This window comes from Lampetra fluviatilis, chromosome 54, assembly GCF_964198595.1.
Source record: "Lampetra fluviatilis chromosome 54, kcLamFluv1.1, whole genome shotgun sequence".
Taxonomy (NCBI): Eukaryota; Metazoa; Chordata; class Hyperoartia; order Petromyzontiformes; family Petromyzontidae; genus Lampetra; species Lampetra fluviatilis.
Window position 1 is genome coordinate 5,335,916 of NC_136328.1, and position 22,094 is coordinate 5,358,009.

At 60.9% G+C, this 22,094-nt stretch overlaps 1 protein-coding gene across 1 annotated transcript in view; it reads left to right on the forward strand.

Moving 5' to 3' along the window:
• LOC144949648 (cadherin-2-like) overlaps window positions 1-19,274 on the forward strand; it is a 50,354-nt gene extending 31,080 nt beyond the window's left edge. The window contains 10 exon segments of the mRNA XM_078879633.1: window positions 2,975-3,160; window positions 3,854-3,961; window positions 5,889-6,031; window positions 6,321-6,463; window positions 7,561-7,791; window positions 14,942-15,172; window positions 15,563-15,684; window positions 15,686-15,703; window positions 15,925-16,098; window positions 17,303-19,274. Coding sequence (XP_078735759.1) covers window positions 2,975-3,160; window positions 3,854-3,961; window positions 5,889-6,031; window positions 6,321-6,463; window positions 7,561-7,791; window positions 14,942-15,172; window positions 15,563-15,684; window positions 15,686-15,703; window positions 15,925-16,098; window positions 17,303-17,524 — 1,578 coding nt within the window. The 3' untranslated portion in view covers window positions 17,525-19,274.
• The last annotated feature ends 2,820 nt before the right edge of the window (window positions 19,275-22,094 follow it).

Below are 22,094 nucleotides of genomic sequence, written 5' to 3' on the forward strand. Positions count from 1 at the left end.
GACCACACCGCACCACCACACTCACCCCACATGACCACACCGCACCACCACACTCACCCCACATGACCACACCGCACCACCACACTCACCCCACACGACCACACCGCACCACCACACTCACCCCACATGACCACACCGCACCACCACACTCACCCCACATGACCACACCGCACCACCACACTCACTCCACATGACCACACCGCACCTCCACACTCACCCCACACGACCACACCGCACCACCACACTCACCCCACACGACCACACCGCACCACCACACTCACCCCACATGACCACACCGCACCACCACACTCGCCCCACATGACCACACCGCACCACCACACTCACCCCACACGACCACACCGCACCACCACACTCACCCCACATGACCACACCGCACCACCACACTCACCCCACATGACCACACCGCACCACCACACTCACCCCACATGACCACACCGCACCTCCACACTCACCCCACACGACCACACCGCACCACCACACTCACCCCACACGACCACACCGCACCACCACACTCACCCCACATGACCACACCGCACCACCACACTCACCCCACACGACCACACCGCACCACCACACTCACCCCACATGACCACACCGCACCACCACACTCACCCCACATGACCACACCGCACCACCACACTCACCCCACATGACCACACCGCACCTCCACACTCACCCCACACGACCACACCGCACCACCACACTCACCCCACACGACCACACCGCACCACCACACTCACCCCACATGACCACACCGCACCACCACACTCACCCCACACGACCACACCGCACCACCACACTCACCCCACACGACCACACCGCACCACCACACTCACCCCACACGACCACACCGCACCACCACACTCACCCCACATGACCACACCGCACCACCACACTCACCCCACATGACCACACCGCACCACCACACTCACCCCACATGACCACACCGCACCACCACACTCACCCCACATGACCACACCGCACCTCCACACTCACCCCACACGACCACACCGCACCACCACACTCACCCCACACGACCACACCGCACCACCACACTCACCCCACACGACCACACCGCACCACCACACTCACCCCACACGACCACACCGCACCACCACACTCACCCCACACGACCACACCGCACCACCACACTCACCCCACACGACCACACCGCACCACCACACTCACCCCACATGACCACACCGCACCACCACACTCACCCCACATGACCACACCGCACCACCACACTCACCCCACATGACCACACCGCACCACCACACTCACCCCACATGACCACACCGCACCACCACACTCACCCCACATGACCACACCGCACCACCACACTCACCCCACATGACCACACCGCACCTCCACACTCACCCCACACGACCACACCGCACCACCACACTCACCCCACACGACCACACCGCACCACCACACTCACCCCACACGACCACACCGCACCACCACACTCACCCCACACGACCACACCGCACCACCACACTCACCCCACACGACCACACCGCACCACCACACTCACCCCACACGACCACACCGCACCACCACACTCACCCCACATGACCACACCGCACCACCACACTCACCCCACATGACCACACCGCACCACCACACTCACCCCACATGACCACACCGCACCACCACACTCACCCCACATGACCACACCGCACCACCACACTCACCCCACATGACCACACCGCACCACCACACTCACCCCACATGACCACACCGCACCACCACACTCACCCTACATGACCACACCACACCACCACACTCACCCCACATGACCACACCGCACCACCACACTCACCCCACATGACCACACCGCACCACACTCACCCCACATGACCACACCGCACCACACTCACCCCACATGACCACACCGCACCACCACACTCACCCCACACGACCACACCGCACCACCACACTCACCCCACACGACCACACCGCACCACCACACTCACCCCACACGACCACACCGCACCACCACACTCACCCCACATGACCACACCGCACCACCACACTCACCCCACATGACCACACCGCACCACCACACCGCACCACCACACTCACCCCACATGACCACACCGCACCACCACACTCACCCCACATGACCACACCGCACCACCACACTCACCCCACATGACCACACCGCACCACCACACTCACCCCACGTGACCACACCGCACCACCACACTCACCCCACATGACCACACCGCACCACCACACTCACCCCACATGACCACACCGCACCACCACACTCACCCCACATGACCACACCGCACCACCACACTCACCCCACATGACCACACCGCACCACCACACTCACCCCACATGACCACACCGCACCACCACACTCACCCCACATGACCACACCGCACCACCACACTCACCCCACACGACCACACCGCACCACCACACTCACCCCACACGACCACACCGCACCACCAGATCACCCACCTAGACTTAACATGGCCCGTAGACTAACATTGCATGTAGATTTGAATTGCACGTAGGCGCAAATGGCCCGTAGGCTTACACTGCCTCTAAATTAACATTCGCCATCGACTAACATTTCCCGGTTGGCGAGATGTTAACTTCCTTGTGTGGTATGCGGAAGGTCGTGGGTTTGATCCTGACCCTGATACCTGTATATTTGGAATTTGCATGTTCTCTCCGTGGTGGTCGTGCGGGCTTTCCCTCCACACTTACAATTTAATGTGCGTTCAGAGTTGTTGTATATATTTCCACGCGATGATGAGCCACTTCGTTGAGCTACCATTTGTTAGCTACGTTGTTTCTAAAAAACAGAGATACATAGCTCCCTGTGGGGCCTTACCTGGTAAAAGAAAAAATATCTATTTATATTTGACACGGGCGGAACAATGATCTTAAGACGTCCCCCTCCCCCCCCACCGTCTCCGCCCCGGCACAGTTCAGCGGCACGGCGCGCGAGAACGCGGTGAACGTGACGGTGACGACGCTGACGGTGACGGACACGGACGAGCCCGGCACGCCGGCGTGGCGGACCCGCTACGTCATCCGCGGCGGGGACCCCGGCAAGAACTTTGCCGTGGAGACCGACCCCCGCACCAACGACGGCAGGCTCTACGTCGTCAAGGTGAGGGGCACGGTGGAGGGCGGTGGGGGTGGGGTCATTCACGCACCGCCGCGGCGGAGACGGTGATGGTGGTTGGGTAGTGACAGTGGTGGTGATGATGAGGTGTTGGTAGTGGTGGTGGTAGTGATGACGACGGTCATGGTGATGGGGTAACGCAGGTGGTGGTGATGATGATGGGGTAGTGGTGGTGGTGGTGATAATGGGATGGTAATGGGGCTGTGGTGATGGTGCTGATTATAGAGTGGTGGTGGTGATGATGGGGGGGTAGTGATGGTAATGGTCGTGGTGGCGGGGAGGGTGATGCGGTGATAATGGTGATGGGAGTGGCGTCGCGATGTTGTTGAATGGGTGGTGATGGTGGGAGAGGTCGGCGTGATGGTGGTGATGCGATGACAGGGTAGTGATGGTGAATGGGGTGGCTGATGGTGAAGGGAGGTTGACATGGCAATGGTGGTGATGGCCGCGTGTTGACGACAGTGATGGAGGTGGCAAGGCGAAGTTCGTGGTGACGTTGCCGATGGGTGACGGCGGTTATGACGTGGGGATGGTGGTGATGATGACGGTGGCTATAATATGACTGGCGTTGGTGATGACTGTGCAGCAGTCGTGGCGATGGGTGTGACGATGTTGGCGATGATGCAGCATTTGATTGGTGGGAGGGCAACGTTTGTGTGTTGTGTGTGTACGCCGCAGCCCTTGGACTTTGAGAACTCGTCGAAGTACAACCTCGTCATCGCCGCGGAGAACGAGGTGCCGCTCGAGAGCGCGCAGTTCGGACCGGCGAGCACCGCGACCGTCACCGTGAGTACCCCCCCAGCGGCCCCCCACTGCCCCTCACTGCCCCCCGTGGCCTCCCGCGGCCCACCACTGCCCCCCGTGGCCTCCCGCGGCCCCCCACAGGTTTCGCCCCACAGCTTCTTGTGCCACTTGCGGCCCAGATTTTGAGTCCACGCATCAGCGCAGAAACTGATACCACCACCTCAGACAGCTAAACTGTAAATTTCGATTGAAAGCTTTCGTGACTGCAGGGATTCATCATCTTGGTTCTTTCGGTAAAGTCACGTAGAAGGAAATAATAAAATAGTACAAATAAAACGTAATAAAATACAATTCTCACGACGTTTCGGCCACAACGCAAGCAGCCGTCCTCAGGTGAAGAACAGGTCTGTCGGAAAGACAGCGTCTGAATGGCCGAAACGTCGTGAGAATTGTATTTTATTATGTTTTATTTTTATTATTTTATTATTTCCCTTCTACGTGACTTTACCAAAAGAACCAAGAAGAGCAAAACTGTAGTCGTACCCATTTTATTATTTACTATTTCCTCGGCCAATGAGAGTGAATTACTTAAACACCCCACTTATTTTATTTTTTCAAGTCCAGTAGACCTCTTTCTCACAGGTGTCTCCTGGACTTCTGGGAAAAAGAGCTTATTAGCTCACCGGATTCCTCCAGTGTAAATAAATATTCCGATTCTGAAGTGGTCCTGTTGTGTGATTCTGTGTCGGAATGTATGTCGTGTGTGTGTGTTTCTGTGTGTCCCTGTCGATAGGTGTTCACAGGTGCTCGCTCGCTAACTGCACTTGCTTCTACAGTCTGTTAAGCCTATACGGGGTTGTCTTTGTCTTTGTATGTGTACCCGAGTGTTTTTGGACACGGTCCCATCAGTGTGAGCTCCTCTGCGTTGGCTGGGTCATGTTGCCCGTGTGCCCTGCCACCGCATACCCACGCAGCTTCTGATTGGCCAGACAGAGGGGGCTTAAACGGGCACGGCACGGGCTGCAGAATTGATGGACTGATGCGATAGAGGAGGATGTGGAGCTGAATGGACTTTCCGATGACCGGTTCCAGCGGTGTCAAGATGGTCCCAGTGATCCACTCGTTATTGTGAGCGTCTCTCACAATAACGAGTGGATCACTGGGTAGCTAAAATACAGCAAGTTGGCACAGTGGAGAGCACAGATGGTGCATCTGCCAGTTAACTCAGTAAGCCAACCCATGGCACCTGGGTCTGTCCCGTGACCTCCTGCCAGTGAGCCTTCAACACTTGGCCGTAAAGTACACTTAGCCTGGCACAGGCGCTGTGGTGACGTCACCACCACTTGGTGGTGAATAGCGGCTGTTGTTGCTTTTGTGTGTTCGTGTGTGTGTCTCTGTATGCCCCTGTGTTTATGCCCGAGTGTACTTTTCTGTGTGTCTGTGTGTCTCTTTGTAAAATCAAATATTTCAGCCGGATAATCCCTTAAGATGGAAGCATCCCATGTGCACGGGTGGTTCAGCGAGTGACCACCTATGTGTGTGTGTCTGTGCCCGGTAGTGCAGCGGTTAGCGCGCTGCACTACTTACCTGGGGAAGCGAGTTTTATTCACGTTCACGGCCACCAACACCAATGATGATTATCGGAACCGGTCCTGGGCCTCCGCCGAGGTCATCTCAGCCTGAAATGAGTACCTGGTGCGGTGTGCGAACATCGCCACTGGGGAGACCAAGGTCGGCCGGGCGTGGTGCCGGCCACCCGCCCCATCGCGTGCCGTGCCGGCCTTCATAGGTGCTGCTCACTAACAGCACTTGCCCCAACGGTCTGTCAAGTCTACACGGGGGATCTTTGTTTTTGAAGCACAGTGCTGGTGATAGCCACACCACCTCCCGCACGACCGCCCACACCGTGACCAACCCCCCCAACACCTTAACAGGTGCTCGCTAACAGCCCCCCTCCCCCGCCCGGTAGGTGACGGTGGAAGACGAGAACGAGGGGCCGGTGTTCGAGCCGCTGCGGCGCGAGGTGAAGCTCGCCGAGGGCCTCCCCGTGGGCCACCACGTGACCAATATGGTGGCACGTGACCCCGACACCGCGCAGAGGCAGACCGTGCGGTGAGGCCTTCCCAGCTCCCGTCGCCGTCCGGCCAGCCAACCCTTCCTCCCACCCTCTGTGTGTGTGTGTGCGTGCGCGCGCCTCACCTGGCGTGTGTGACTCACTCTGTTGGGCTGATCGCCTGCGTGAACTCTGTGCACCTGTGCGAGACTCACCTGTGTGTGCGCGCACGCACCTCACCTGGTGTGTGTGACTAACTCTGTTGGGCTGATCGCCTGCGTGAACTCTGTGCACCTGTGCGAGACTCACCTGTGTGCGCGTGTGTCTGCGTGATGGGGCCGCGCGCAGCTACAAGAAGCTTTCTGTGCCGGGTGATTGGCTGGACATCGACCCCGTGAGTGGCAAGGTGACCACCGCCGTGGTGCTGGACCGCGAGGCGGCCCTGGTGCGGGCCAACACCTACACGGCCACCTTCCTGGCCACAGATGATGGTGAGGGCCGCCCCTCCCCCACACTGCCCCCCCCTGTTGATGGACACGCCCCAACCACACGGCAACAACACATTTGCTCGGTTATTCACTCATTCGTCATCACACCCTGCTGACTCGCCATCACTCGCTCGCCATCACTCACCATCACTCACCATCACTCACTCACCATCACTCACCATCACTCACTCACCATCACTCGCTCACCATCACTCGCTCACCATCACTCACTCGCTCACCATCACTCACTCACCATCACTCGCTCGCCATCACTCGCTCGCCATCACTCGCTCACCATCACTCACTCGCTCACCACCACTCACTCGCTCACCATCACTCGCTGACCATCGCTCGCTTGCTCGCCAACACTCGCTCGCCATCGCTCGCTCGCCATCACTCGCTCACCATCACTCACTCGCCATCACTCACTCGCCATCACTCACTCACCATCACTCGCCATGACTCGCTCGCTCACTTGCCATCACTCGATCACTCACTTGCTCACTCACTCACCATCACTCACTCACTCACCATCACTCGCCATCACTCACTCACCATCACTCGCCATGACTCGCTCGCTCACTTGCCATCACTCGATCACTCACTTGCTCACTCACTCACCATCACTCGCTCGCTCACCATCACGCCGCGCTCACTTGTTAGCGTGGTTGGCTATTTTTTAAAAGGCGCAATTCACAAAATTATTGAGTGGGGTGCGTCTGTAGGTAGACTCAGCCTTAAAATTCATACTTGGTGCGGTATGTGTGTGTGTGTGTGTAACTGGTCCGCGTCTGGAGCGGTGATGGAAGGGTCGGCGCACTGCACTACAAACCCGGCAACTCGAGTTCGATTCCCGCTCACGGCCAACATCCTTTGGCTGACTCGGCCTCAAACGAGAGTACCCGGTGCCATGTGCGTGTAAACATCGTCGCTGGGGAGACAAATGCGGCCGGGTGTGGCAAACTGCCCACCCAACCCCGTGCCGGCCTTCACAGGTGCCGCTCGCTTACACGACAGCGCTTGCCTCAACGGTTTGTCGAAGGCTAACGAGTGGTGGTGTGCGCGCGGGGGTCTTCGCCTTTGCGTGCCGGTGAGAGCAGGCAGCCCCATGGCGAGCGGCACGGGGACGCTGGTGCTGCTGCTGTCGGACGTCAACGACAACGCCCCCATCGTGTGGCCCGACGAGGCCATGGTGTGCGACGTGCGGGGCAGCGTCGTCAACGTCACCGCCAGGGACGCCGACGAGGACTTCAACGGCAGTCCATTCAGCTTCCAGCTACCGCCCGGCAACCCCGACCCCAACAACAACTGGACCATCCACCGGGTCGACGGTGCGTGGGGCCTCCTGCCCCCCCCCCCCCCCCCTGTTGCCCGTGTGCCGCCCTTGCACTGCAATTGCACCACCCGCACTGCCATGTCCGGCTGTGGGGACGGCAAACCGCTTGCTCGCCATCACGCCGCACTCGCTCGCCATCACTCGCTCGCCATCACTCGCTCGCCATCACTCGCTCGCCATCACTCGCTCGCCATCACTCGCTCGCCATCACTCGCTCGCCATCACTCGCTCACCATCACTCGCTCGCCATCACTCGCTCGCCATCACTCGCTCACCATCACTCGCTCGCCATCACTCGCTCACCATCACTCGCTCACCATCACTCGCTCACCATCACTCGCTCGCCAGCACTCGCTCACCATCACTCGCTCACCATCACTCGCTCACCATCACTCGCTCGCCATCACTCGCTCGCCAGCACTCGCTCGCCATCACTCGCTCGCCATCACTCGCTCACCATCACTCGCTCGCCATCACTCGCTCGCCATCACTCGCTCACCATCACTCGCTCGCCATCACTCGCTCGCCAGCACTCGCTCGCCATCACTCGCTCACCATCACTCGCTCGCCATCACTCGCTCGCCATCACTCGCTCGCCATCACTCGCTCGCCATCACTCGCTCGCCATCACTCGCTCGCCATCACTCGCTCGCCATCACTCGCTCGCCATCACTCGCTCGCCATCACTCGCTCACCATCACTCGCTCGCCAGCACTCGCTCGCCATCACTCGCTCGCCATCACTCGCTCACCATCACTCGCTCGCCATCACTCGCTCGCCATCACTCGCTCGCCATCACTCGCTCGCCATCACTCGCTCGCCATCACTCGCTCGCCATCACTCGCTCACCATCACTCGCTCGCCAGCACTCGCTCGCCATCACTCGCTCGCCATCACTCGCTCGCCATCACTCGCTCGCCATCACTCGCTCGCCATCACTCGCTCGCCATCACTCGCTCGCCATCACTCGCTCGCCATCACTCGCTCACCATCACTCGCTCGCCATCACTCGCTCGCCAGCACTCGCTCGCCATCACTCGCTCGCCAGCACTCGCTCGCCATCACTCGCTCACCATCACTCGCTCGCCATCACTCGCTCGCCATCACTCGCTCGCCATCACTCGCTCGCCAGCACTCGCTCGCCATCACTCGCTCGCCATCACTCGCTCGCCAGCACTCGCTCGCCAGCACTCGCTCGCCATCACTCGCTCGCCATCACTCGCTCGCCATCACTCGCTCGCCATCACTCGCTCGCCATCACTCGCTCGCCATCACTCGCTCGCCATCACTCGCTCGCCATCACTCGCTCGCCAGCACTCGCTCGCCAGCACTCGCTCGCCATCACTCGCTCGCCATCACTCGCTCGCCATCACTCGCTCGCCATCACTCGCTCGCCATCACTCGCTCGCCATCACTCGCTCGCCAGCACTCGCTCGCCATCACTCGCTCGCCATCACTCGCTCGCCATCACTCGCTCGCCATCACTCGCTCGCCATCACTCGCTCGCCATCACTCGCTCGCCATCACTCGCTCGCCATCACTCGCTCGCCATCACTCGCTCGCCATCACTCGCTCGCCATCACTCGCTCACCATCACTCGCTCGCTCGCCATCACTCGCTCGCCATCACTCGCTCGCCATCACTCGCTCACCATCACTCGCTCGCCATCACTCGCTCGCCAGCACTCGCTCGCCATCACTCGCTCGCCAGCACTCGCTCGCCATCACTCGCTCACCATCACTCGCTCGCCATCACTCGCTCGCCATCACTCGCTCGCCATCACTCGCTCGCCAGCACTCGCTCGCCATCACTCGCTCGCCATCACTCGCTCGCCAGCACTCGCTCGCCATCACTCGCTCACCATTACTCGCTCGCCATCACTCGCTCGCCATCACTCGCTCGCCATCACTCGCTCGCCATCACTCGCTCACCATCACTCGCTCACCATCACTCGCTCGCCATCACTCGCTCGCCAGCACTCGCTCGCCATCACTCGCTCGCCAGCACTCGCTCGCCATCACTCGCTCACCATCACTCGCTCGCCATCACTCGCTCGCCATCACTCGCTCGCCATCACTCGCTCGCCAGCACTCGCTCGCCATCACTCGCTCGCCATCACTCGCTCGCCAGCACTCGCTCGCCATCACTCGCTCACCATTACTCGCTCGCCAGCACTCGCTCGCCATCACTCGCTCGCCATCACTCGCTCGCCATCACTCGCTCACCATCACTCGCTCGCCATCACTCGCTCACCATCACTCGCTCGCTCGCCATCACTCGCTCGCCATCACTCGCTCGCCAGCACTCGCTCACCATCACTCGCTCGCCATCACTCGCTCACCATCACTCGCTCGCTCGCCATCACTCGCTCGCCATCACTCGCTCGCCATCACTCGCTCGCCATCACTCGCTCGCCATCACTCGCTCGCCATCACTCGCTCGCTCGCCATCACTCGCTCGCCATCACTCGCTCGCCATCACTCGCTCGCCATCACTCGCTCACCATCACTCGCTCGCTCGCCATCACTCGCTCGCCATCACTCGCTCGCCATCACTCGCTCGCCATCACTCGCTCACCATCACTCGCTCGCTCGCCATCACTCGCTCGCCATCACTCGCTCACCATCACTCGCTCGCTCGCCATCACTCGCTCGCCATCACTCGCTCGCCAGCACTCGCTCACCATCACTCGCTCGCCATCACTCGCTCACCATCACTCGCTCGCTCGCCATCACTCGCTCGCCATCACTCGCTCACCATCACTCGCTCGCCATCACTCGCTCACCATCACTCGCTCGCTCGCCATCACTCGCTCGCCATCACTCGCTCGCCAGCACTCGCTCACCATCACTCGCTCGCCATCACTCGCTCACCATCACTCGCTCGCTCGCCATCACTCGCTCGCCATCACTCGCTCGCCATCACTCGCTCGCCATCACTCGCTCGCCATCACTCGCTCGCCATCACTCGCTCGCCATCACTCGCTCGCCATCACTCGCTCGCCATCACTCGCTCGCCATCACTCGCTCGCCAGCACTCGCTCGCCATCACTCGCTCGCCATCACTCGCTCGCCATCACTCGCTCGCCAGCACTCGCTCGCCATCACTCGCTCGCCATCACTCGCTCGCCATCACTCGCTCGCCAGCACTCGCTCGCCATCACTCGCTCGCCATCACTCGCTCGCCATCACTCGCTCGCCATCACTCGCTCGCCATCACTCGCTCGCCATCACTCGCTCGCCAGCACTCGCTCGCCATCACTCGCTCGCCATCACTCGCTCGCCAGCACTCGCTCGCCATCACTCGCTCGCCATCACTCGCTCGCCATCACTCGCTCGCCATCACTCGCTCGCCATCACTCGCTCGCCATCACTCGCTCGCCAGCACTCGCTCGCCATCACTCGCTCGCCATCACTCGCTCACCATCACTCGCTCACCATCACTCGCTCGCTCGCCATCACTCGCTCGCCATCACTCGCTCGCCATCACTCGCTCGCCATCACTCGCTCGCCATCACTCGCTCACCATCACTCGCTCACCATCACTCGCTCGCTCGCCATCACTCGCTCGCCATCACTCGCTCGCCATCACTCGCTCGCCATCACTCGCTCACCATCACTCGCTCGCTCGCCATCACTCGCTCGCCATCACTCGCTCGCCATCACTCGCTCGCCATCACTCGCTCGCCATCACTCGCTCACCATCACTCGCTCGCCATCACTCGCTCACCATCACTCGCTCGCTCGCCATCACTCGCTCGCCATCACTCGCTCGCCAGCACTCGCTCACCATCACTCGCTCGCCATCACTCGCTCACCATCACTCGCTCGCTCGCCATCACTCGCTCGCCATCACTCGCTCGCCATCACTCGCTCGCCATCACTCGCTCGCCATCACTCGCTCGCCATCACTCGCTCGCCATCACTCGCTCGCCATCACTCGCTCGCCATCACTCGCTCGCCATCACTCGCTCGCCAGCACTCGCTCGCCATCACTCGCTCGCCATCACTCGCTCGCCATCACTCGCTCGCCAGCACTCGCTCGCCATCACTCGCTCGCCATCACTCGCTCGCCATCACTCGCTCGCCAGCACTCGCTCGCCATCACTCGCTCGCCATCACTCGCTCGCCATCACTCGCTCGCCATCACTCGCTCGCCATCACTCGCTCGCCATCACTCGCTCGCCAGCACTCGCTCGCCATCACTCGCTCGCCATCACTCGCTCGCCAGCACTCGCTCGCCATCACTCGCTCGCCATCACTCGCTCGCCATCACTCGCTCGCCATCACTCGCTCGCCATCACTCGCTCGCCATCACTCGCTCGCCATCACTCGCTCGCCAGCACTCGCTCGCCATCACTCGCTCGCCATCACTCGCTCGCCATCACTCGCTCGCCATCACTCGCTCGCCATCACTCGCTCGCCATCACTCGCTCGCCAGCACTCGCTCGCCATCACTCGCTCGCCATCACTCGCTCGCCATCACTCGCTCGCCATCACTCGCTCGCCATCACTCGCTCGCCATCACTCGCTCGCCAGCACTCGCTCGCCATCACTCGCTCGCCATCACTCGCTCGCCAGCACTCGCTCGCCATCACTCGCTCGCCATCACTCGCTCGCCATCACTCGCTCGCCATCACTCGCTCGCCATCACTCGCTCGCCATCACTCGCTCGCCATCACTCGCTCGCCATCACTCGCTCGCCAGCACTCGCTCGCCATCACTCGCTCGCCATCACTCGCTCGCCATCACTCGCTCGCCATCACTCGCTCGCCATCACTCGCTCGCCATCACTCGCTCGCCATCACTCGCTCGCCATCACTCGCTCGCCATCACTCGCTCGCCAGCACTCGCTCGCCATCACTCGCTCGCCATCACTCGCTCGCCATCACTCGCTCGCCATCACTCGCTCGCCATCACTCGCTCGCCATCACTCGCTCGCCATCACTCGCTCGCCAGCACTCGCTCGCCATCACTCGCTCGCCATCACTCGCTCGCCATCACTCGCTCGCCATCACTCGCTCGCCATCACTCGCTCGCCATCACTCGCTCGCCAGCACTCGCTCGCCATCACTCGCTCGCCATCACTCGCTCGCCAGCACTCGCTCGCCATCACTCGCTCGCCATCACTCGCTCGCCAGCACTCGCTCGCCATCACTCGCTCGCCAGCACTCGCTCGCCATCACTCGCTCGCTCGCCATCACTCGCTCGCCAGCACTCGCTCGCCAGCACTCGCTCGCCATCACTCGCTCACCATCACTCGCTCGCCATCACTCGCTCGCCAGCACTCGCTCGCCAGCACTCGCTCGCCATCACTCGCTCACCATCACTCGCTCGCTCGCCATCACTCGCTCGCCAGCACTCGCTCGCCATCACTCGCTCGCCAGCACTCGCTCGCCATCACTCGCTCGCCATCACTCGCTCGCCAGCACTCGCTCGCCATCACTCGCTCGCCATCACTCGCTCACCATCACTCGCTCGCCATCACTCGCTCACCATCACTCGCTCGCTCGCCATCACTCGCTCGCCATCACTCGCTCGCCAGCACTCGCTCACCATCACTCGCTCGCCATCACTCGCTCACCATCACTCGCTCGCTCGCCATCACTCGCTCGCCATCACTCGCTCGCCATCACTCGCTCGCCATCACTCGCTCGCCATCACTCGCTCGCCATCACTCGCTCGCCATCACTCGCTCGCCAGCACTCGCTCGCCATCACTCGCTCACCATTACTGGCTCGCCATCACGCCGCACTCGCTCGCCATCACTCGCTCGCCATCACTCGCTCGCCATCACTCGCTCGCCATCACTCGCTCGCCATCACTCGCTCGCCATCACTCGCTCGCCATCACTCGCTCGCCATCACTCGCTCGCCATCACTCGCTCACCATCACTCGCTCACCATCACTCGCTCACCATCACTCGCTCGCCATCACTCGCTCGCCATCACTCGCTCGCCAGCACTCGCTCGCCAGCACTCGCTCACCATTACTGGCTCGCCATCACGCCGCACTCGCTCGCCATCACTCGCTCGCCATCACTCGCTCGCCATCACTCGCTCGCCATCACTCGCTCGCCATCACTCGCTCGCCATCACTCGCTCGCCATCACTCGCTCGCCATCACTCGCTCGCCATCACTCGCTCGCCAGCACTCGCTCGCCAGCACTCGCTCACCATTACTGGCTCGCCATCACGCCGCACTCGCTCGCCATCACTCGCTCGCCATCACGTGGCTCCCACTCGCTCACCATCACTCCTGCGCTTAGCACTGCCCCCTACCCTGTCCTGCTGTGCCCCCTCGCATTGCTGTTCGCCTGTGTTGTCAGCAGAGGGCGGCAAAACCCAATGCCCTACTCAAGGATTGCTTCATATCTCGCCGAATGTATTTTTTTCCTCGTGAACCGACTGAGCGTGTGGGGGTGACACGCGACTGAGCAGTTGCGAAGCCACAGCCATAGCCAGTGGTATACTGGATGTGGTGTGCCGGGTACGGAAATATTTTCCGGGCTTGCCGATCCAGAATGATCTCCATTCCCCCTCTTCTCCCCTCGGCTTGAGTCGCCAAATTTTGCCAGATTGATCGATGAAATACAGCAGCGGAGTGCAGCATTGCTCGTCATCCTTGCCCAGATCACCAGTCCAAAATAACTGAACACTTGGTCCGTTTTTGTTCATCTGTACCTCACGACTCGTTGACGAGAGTTGAGAAAATGTGGCCCCCCCGACTGTTTGGAGCCGGCGGCGGTTTCAGAATGAGCAGGTGGTCTGGGCAAGGCCGAGAGCCACTTGAGCACGCGGCACCGCCGTGCAGCCACCAGAGGTCGCAAACGGGTTTTGATTCCTTACCCGTACCCGTACCCGGCCGCACCAGGGTCGCAAACGGCTACCCGGCCGGGTACGGGTAGCCGGGTATCGGGTAGGGTACGGGTATCGGGTACCCGGTTGCGACCTCTGGCACGCACCCCCCCCCGCGTGTGTCGTCAACTCTTGTTTCCAGGAATTCTTATTCCGCCACGGGTTTTTGCCGTCAGGCGCACGCTTCCCGCCCTCGGCGTACCGCGGAACATTTTTCCGCTCCACGCTCACCGCTCGCTCGCACCGCGCTCTGCTCCCCACCCCCCCTCCCCTCCCGGCCGGCCTACAGGCAGCAGCTCGCAGCTGCGCATGAAGGTGGCGCTGCCGGAGGGCCTCTACTTCGTGCCGCTGCTCATCTCGGACTCGGGCAACCCGGCGATGAGCGCCGTGTCGGAGCTCGAGGTGAAGGTGTGCGCCTGCGACCAGCACGGCGACTGCGTCAAACGCGGCGCCATCGCCGCCGCCGGCCTCGGCACCGGCGCCATTGTGGCCATCCTCCTCTGCCTGCTGCTGCTTCTCAGTGAGTTCGTCGTCGTCGTCGTTGGCATCGTCGTCGGGGGGGGGGGGGGGCCCGGTGCTGCGGACGTGGCCCCCCCCCGGCACGGGGATTCGTGTGGCGCGATCGCCGTTGGTTTACGGAGGCTTTCGCGGTTTTACCGGGGTGGGCCGTGTGTGTTAACCGTAATTAATAAGTGAACCTGCGCGCGCCGTCCCATTTACCTGGCAGCGGCAGTAGCGGCGCGCCGGAGGGGCCGCGACGTCGGGCGCGACGAGGAGGTGGAGACCGCTGCTTGCCGGCGTTGCCGCGGTCCACGTTTGCCAAGCGTAAAAATGATTCCGCAAATGACCCCGCTCAGCTCTGACCCGTGACCCCCCCCCCCCGCCGCCCCCGTGTCTCCCCGGCGTGTAGTCCTGGTGCTGCTCTTCGTCGTGTACAAGAAGCGCCGTGACAAGGACCGCGTCGCCAAGCAGCTGCTCATCGACCCCGAGGACGACGTGCGCGACAACATCCTCAAGTACGACGAGGAGGGCGGGGGGGGAGGAGGACCAGGTGAGAAGCGCCACCGTGCGCTGTGCTTGCACGTCGGCGCGGTGCGTTTACGCGGTTTCGATGGTGCGGTGCGCCGGCGGTGCGGTGGTGCGGGTTGGGACGGTAGTGCGGTTTGACTGTCCGGCGAGAGGCTGTCTGGCGGCAGTGCCGGCGTGTCCACGCGCCGGTGCGGTGAGGCGGTGAGCCGGCGTGACGGCGCGTCTGCGTGTCTGCCGGTGCAGGACTACGACCCGTCGCAGCTGCAGCACGTGAGCGAGCTGCTGCCGCTGGAGGCGCCGTACGGCAAGGGCCCCGGCGTGCGCCGCCTGGACGAGCGGCCCTCGGTGGCCGAGCCGCGCTACCCGTCCCGCTCGGGGGCGCCGCACCCCAGCGACATCGGCGACTTCATCAACGAGGTGGGTGGTGTGGGGGGGGGTGGGGGGAGAGGTGGCAAGCGCCGCACGCACGTAGAGGATGGAACCGCACACAACCACACCCAGCACCGCGCACGTGAACCACCACTCCGCCACCACCACGCCACCACCACCACTCCGCCACCACCACGTCAAACGATGCGCACAGCACAAGACAAAGGTCCCATCCCCCCAGTCGAGGCTTTAACAAACTGTTGGGGGCAAGTGCCGTTCGCGAGGAGCAGCACCTACGAATGCCGGCACAGCACACGCAGGAGGGTGGGTGGCCAGCACCATGCCTGGTGGGTGACCAGCACCATGCCCGCTGGCCGTCTCTGTCTCCCCCCAGTGGCGATGTTGACACACTGCACCCGGTACTCATTTGAGGCCGAGTCGAGCTCGGGGGGGGGGGGGGGGAGGCCCAGGACCGGTTCAAATAATCGTCACTGGTGTTGGCCGTGAGTGGGAATCCAACTCGGGTCGCCGGGTTCGTAGCGCCTCCAATTAGCACAGTTGGCTACTCACGGTGCAATAGAAGTTCTTCATTTACGCATACGTAGTGCAGTGCACTGACCACTACACCACCGCTCCACCACACGGTGCTCAGCGTGTAGATGATGATGATGATGTCATCTTGATTGTGGATGACGCCGTTGTTGGCGATGTAATTGCTGATCTTGTTGATGCCGTGGCTACCGTTTGTCATTGCTACTTACGTCATCGTCGTCGTCGTCATCATCGGCTGTCGATGTTAATGACTTCATCATCATTGCTGATGCTGTCACAAACATCATCAGTGTCACCATGCTTAACCCCGAGCTCTCATACTCTGATGGTGCATTGTCTTTGAGTTGTGCACCTTTTGGCGTCATCTGGTCCAACACCATGTAAGACTAGGCTCTAAGGAAAGCTGTCTCGGGTGTGGGACCAATCAACTTCAAGGACCGTGCATACATTATCAGAGTTATGTTTTTTGTTTGCATTATGACTGCAGGTATTGTGGTCTATGCAAACATGACTCCTCGTAAAAAAAGGTGTCAGTTTTGTTGCCAGATAGAAGGGTAAAAAACCAATTGTCATCATCATCAGTGTCATCATCATTTGCTGTCGATGTTGATGACGTCATCGTAGTTGCCGATGTCGGTTTCTTTGCCGACGTCGTTAACGTCGTCCTCGTTTGTGGCGGCGGTGTCGGTCGGGCTCGCAGGGCCTGCGCACGGCCGACAACGACGCGACGGCGCCGCCGTACGACTCGCTGCTCGTGTTCGACTACGAGGGCGCCGGCTCGGTGGCCGGCTCGCTCAGCTCGCTCAACTCGTCCAGCTCGGGGGAGGGCGGCGGCGGCGACCACGACTACGACTATCTCAACTCGTGGGGGCCGCGCTTCCGCAAGCTCGCCGACATGTACGGCGGCGGCTATGACGACTGAGACCCCCCCCCTCCCACCCACCCACACCCTGCCCACCACCACCTCCTCTCAACCCCACGTCATTATCCCCCCCCGCGCACCTCCACTCACTCCCCCCCCCCCGCACCTACCAGCCTCGCCTACCCCAGCGCCCACCCAGCTACCCTTGCCAGCCTTCGAGACAAACCAACACAACGCCCCGTGACCGGCCGCCTACCACATCGCCACCGGCTGGACCGCCGATCTGCCAGCCCGCCCGCCTGCCCGCTGGCGGCAATTTTGATTTTGGAGGCCACTACTTTTTTTCTTCTTTTGGTGGGGGGCGGCGGGGGGGGGGGTATAACCCGAGTGGAGGACGAGGCGACGGTACGTGTAACGACTTCGTGGTACGAGTGCGACGCCGCGGTGGTCTCCCCCCCCCCACCCCCCACCCCCGCGCGGGTGCCCGGCGAGGGGAAATCTGCGTCGGTTCACGACGCCTTGGGGGGGTGTGGGGGGAGTGGGGCGCGCTTGCGGCGACGCGATTCCAGATCTCCAGGTACGGATGAAGCCGATCCTGCGTCGGGTTCACGATGCGTTCAGAAACTCGTGGACAGCTTTTTCGGAAGTCCGCGTCGCGACCCTGGACGACGCGTGGTTCCTTATCGACGAATTGGCGACGCCGAACGTTGGTTTGAGACTAAACGGGCCCGCCCGCCCACCCCGCGAGTTGTACCGCAAGAGCCACGGTCGCCGGTTAAAGAGGGTGAGCGGGGCCGGGTGAGCGGGGGGGGTGAGCAGGGGGGCGGGGGGTGAGCGATTTTAAGCGAGCGCCGTCGCTAACACTCCAGTTGGTACGTCGGAGCGACTCCCCCAAGCGACGGCGGCGCCCGTGGGTTCCCAGGTGGCCCCACCCCCCCAACTCTAATCGTAGTCAAGTCCCCCCCCCCCCCTGCCCCTGCACTCCACAACTCCAGCCTCATCAACCATCGTCGGCCGAGACGATGACATCTCATCCCAAATCCCCCCCCCACCGCCCCTCCCGCCAACTCGCTCCCCTCTTGACCTCTTCCACCCCCCTCCCCCCTTACCCCACCCCCCTCCCCTCTTGACCTCTTCCACCCCCCTCCCCTCTTGACCTCCCCTGCCAGTGTCGTGGTCGACTCCGGTCACCACAAGCGGTGGATCGAAAATGAGTTAGGATTTTTTTTTTATTGGGCCGTACCAAGTCCCACCCATGAAAGGGGGGTGTTGGGTCGGGAAAGGGTTAGGGTCGTGCCACTTTTGAGAGAGGTGGGATCGGGCTGTACCAACCAATCACTTCACCCAGGGAGGGGGGAGGGGGGTGAGTGGCTCAACCGTGAGTGGTTGCCAGCAGGGGGTGATGTGCAAGTTGCACTACGCCACCCCCTGCGTTTTGAATGGTACGACCAATCACTTTTAGGCGGTCGGGGGGGGGTGGTGGGGTCGCGAGCAATGTGCCCCCCCCCCCCCAGCCCCGTTTTCCGCGCTGTGGAAATGTAAGCTTTATAATAAATTGGCGTTAATTAAATACACTTAGGAAAAATAAGGTGTGAGAGAGCGAGAGAGAAAATACAAAAAAATATTCAAAAAAAAACAATGTTGATTTGAGCTTGGCTTCGGTAGCTGCTAACTCGACAAGTACAAATTAATTTAAGTGCCTTTTTGGGTTCAGCATTGAGCGCCGGCGCAGCACAGCAACCGTGCCAGGCGACATCGGGGGGGGGGGGGGGGGGGGCACAGCTGACCGTGGCAGCAACCGCGCCCCGCGGAGACAGAACCGCGTGAGGTTACAGAACCAAGCAGCACCGCACGGTGACGTGGCCGCCACGGCGACGTAAAACCGTTGGTGATGGAGCCGCGCGTGGCGACGTAACCATGGCGACGTAAAACCGTTGGTGATGGAGCCGCGCGTGGCGACGTGACCACGGCGACGTAAAACCGTTGGTGATGGAGCCGCGCGTGGCGACGTAACCATGGCGACGTAAAACCGTTGGTGATGGAGCCGCGCGTGGCGACGTAACCACGGTGACGGGAGCCACGCGCCGACACCGATTGGACCGTGGGTGCTAGAGCCCTCGCATCGTAATGGAACCACATTTGGTGACGGAACCGCGCTCGCGGTTACAGAACCACCACCATCCCCTCCTATCGAGACTCGCAGAGCGACAAACAGCGCCATGCGCAGCGCACGATTGAGTGGGTGCATGAGAGCGAGTGGGTGAGTGCGTGCGAGTGAGTGAGTGAGTGCGTGCGTGCGTGCGAACGAGTGAGCCGTGTGAGAACCTTGCGTGTGGGTGTGCGTGTATTTGCGGGGAGTGTGAGCTCTACGAACCCTGCAAAGACCCGACTTTGGATTTTCCGCTCACAGGCCAACACCAGCGGAGGATATCTGTACCGGTACTGGAACTCCCCTAGGTCGACTCGGCCTCACGAGTAACCGCTAGCGACGTGTAAACATCGCCACTCGGGGTACAAAGGCGTGGATCCGGCCACCCACCCTTTTTTTCGGGTGCCGTGCCGCCCTTAATGGGTGCTTGCTAACATCCCTTGCCCCCGTCAGTTTGAAGGCTATAGGGGGGGATCTTTGTCCATTAATCTGTGTGCGTGTAAGCTTGGGTGTGCGAGTGTTTACGTTGATGTGAGTGTGCGCGCGGGTGCGTCTGTACATGAGAGTACGTGGGGAGCCGTAGTGCAGCGGTTAGCGCGCTGCGCTACGAATCCCCGGCGACCTGAGTTCGATTCCCGCTCACAGTTATCTGAACCGGTCACGGGCCTCCCCTAGGTCGACTCGGCTTCAAATGAGTACCTGGTGCGATGTGTAAAAACATCGCCACTGGGGAGCCGAAGGCAGTCGGGCGTGGTGTTGGACATCCCACTCCCTCTTGTGCCGTGCCGGCCTTCATAGGTGCTCGCTAACAGCACTTGCCCCAACAGTCTGCTAAGGCTACACGGGGGGGGGGATCTTTGTGTGTGTGAGCGTGCGTGTGTGTGCGTGCGTGTGAGCGTGTGAGCGTGTGAGTGTGTGCCTGTGAGTGTGTGTGTGCCTGTGAGAGTGAGTGTGTGTGCCTGTGCGAGTGTGTGAATGTGTGTGTGTGTCTGTGAGTGTGTGTGCCTGTGAGTGTGTGCCTGTGAGAGTGTGTGAGAGTGAGTGTGTGCGTGTGACTGTGTGTGCCTGTGTGAGAGTGAGTGTGTGTGTGCCTATGAGTGTGTGACTGTGTGAGTGTGTGTGCGTGTGTGTGTGCCTGTGAGAGTGTGTGAATGTGTGTGAGAGTGTGAGTGCGTGTGCCTGTGTGTGAGTGCCTGTGTGTGAGTGCCTGTGTGTGAGTGTGTGAGTGCGTGTGACTGTGTGTGTGTGTGAGTGCGTGTGACTGTGTGTGTGTGTGAGTGAGTGCCTGTGTGTGTGTGTGCGCTTGTGAATGAATGAGTGCGTGTGTGAGTGTGTGTGCTTGTGAATGAGTGCGTGTGTGAGTGTGTGTGCTTGTGAATGAGTGCGTGTGTGAGTGTGTGAGTGTGTGTGCTTGTGAATGAGTGCGTGTGTGTGAGTGTGTGTGCTTGTGAATGAGTGCGTGTGTGTGAGTGTGTGTGTGAATGAGTGCGTGTGTGAGTGTGTGCTTGTGAATGAGTGCGTGTGTGTGTGCTTGTGAATGAGTGCGTGTGTGAGTGCGTGTGTGAGTGTGTGTGTGAATGAGTGCGTGTGTGAGTGTGTGTGCTTGTGAATGAGTGCGTGTGTGAGTGTGTGTGTGAATGAGTGCGTGTGTGAGTGTGTGCTTGTGAATGAGTGCGTGTGTGTGTGCTTGTGAATGAGTGCGTGTGTGAGTGCGTGTGTGAGTGTGTGTGTGAATGAGTGCGTGTGTGAGTGTGTGTGCTTGTGAATGAGTGCGTGTGTGAGTGTGTGTGTGAATGAGTGCGTGTGTGAGTGTGTGTGTGAATGAGTGCGTGTGACTGTGTGCGTGAGTGAGTGCCTGTGTGTGAGTGTGTGTGCTTGTGAATGAGTGCGTGTGTGAGTGCGTGTGACTCTGTGTGTGTGTGTGAGTGAGTGTGTGTGCTTGTGAATGAGTGCGTGTGACTGTGTGTGTGTGAGTGCTTGTGTGTGAGTGTGTGTGTGAGCGTGCGAGAGGCGTCTACTGTAACGCGAGCGCCGTCTCCCCGCGCCGCATCTCGCCTGCCTCCCGCGGGCGAGCGTCTCGGTGCTCCGGTTACCCCGGCAACCAGGTGGACCGGGTTGCCCGGCAACTGACACGGTTGCCCTGGCAACATTTACAGTTTCCTGGCAACCAAATTGAGCAGTTGCCTGGCAGTCGGGTGCGTGCAGTCGCTCACAGTAGTTTGATTTTATTGATGATTTATTTTTTAGTTTATAGGTTTTTTTTAATTATTATAAAAATGTTTTGAGTGTTATAGTCTTCTTGTGTTTCCCCTCTTGTGTTCTTTTAGTGCAGCCGCTCCCCCCGCCCCCCTCCCCCCCCCCACCGCGTAATGGGGGGCAGGGGAGGGGGGGCAATGTGGGGAGAGAGGAGAGGGGGCGGCTCTTGTGTCAACTGCAATAAGAGGCGGCTTTTTTGTAAAGGTGTGCGCAGGTGTGTACACG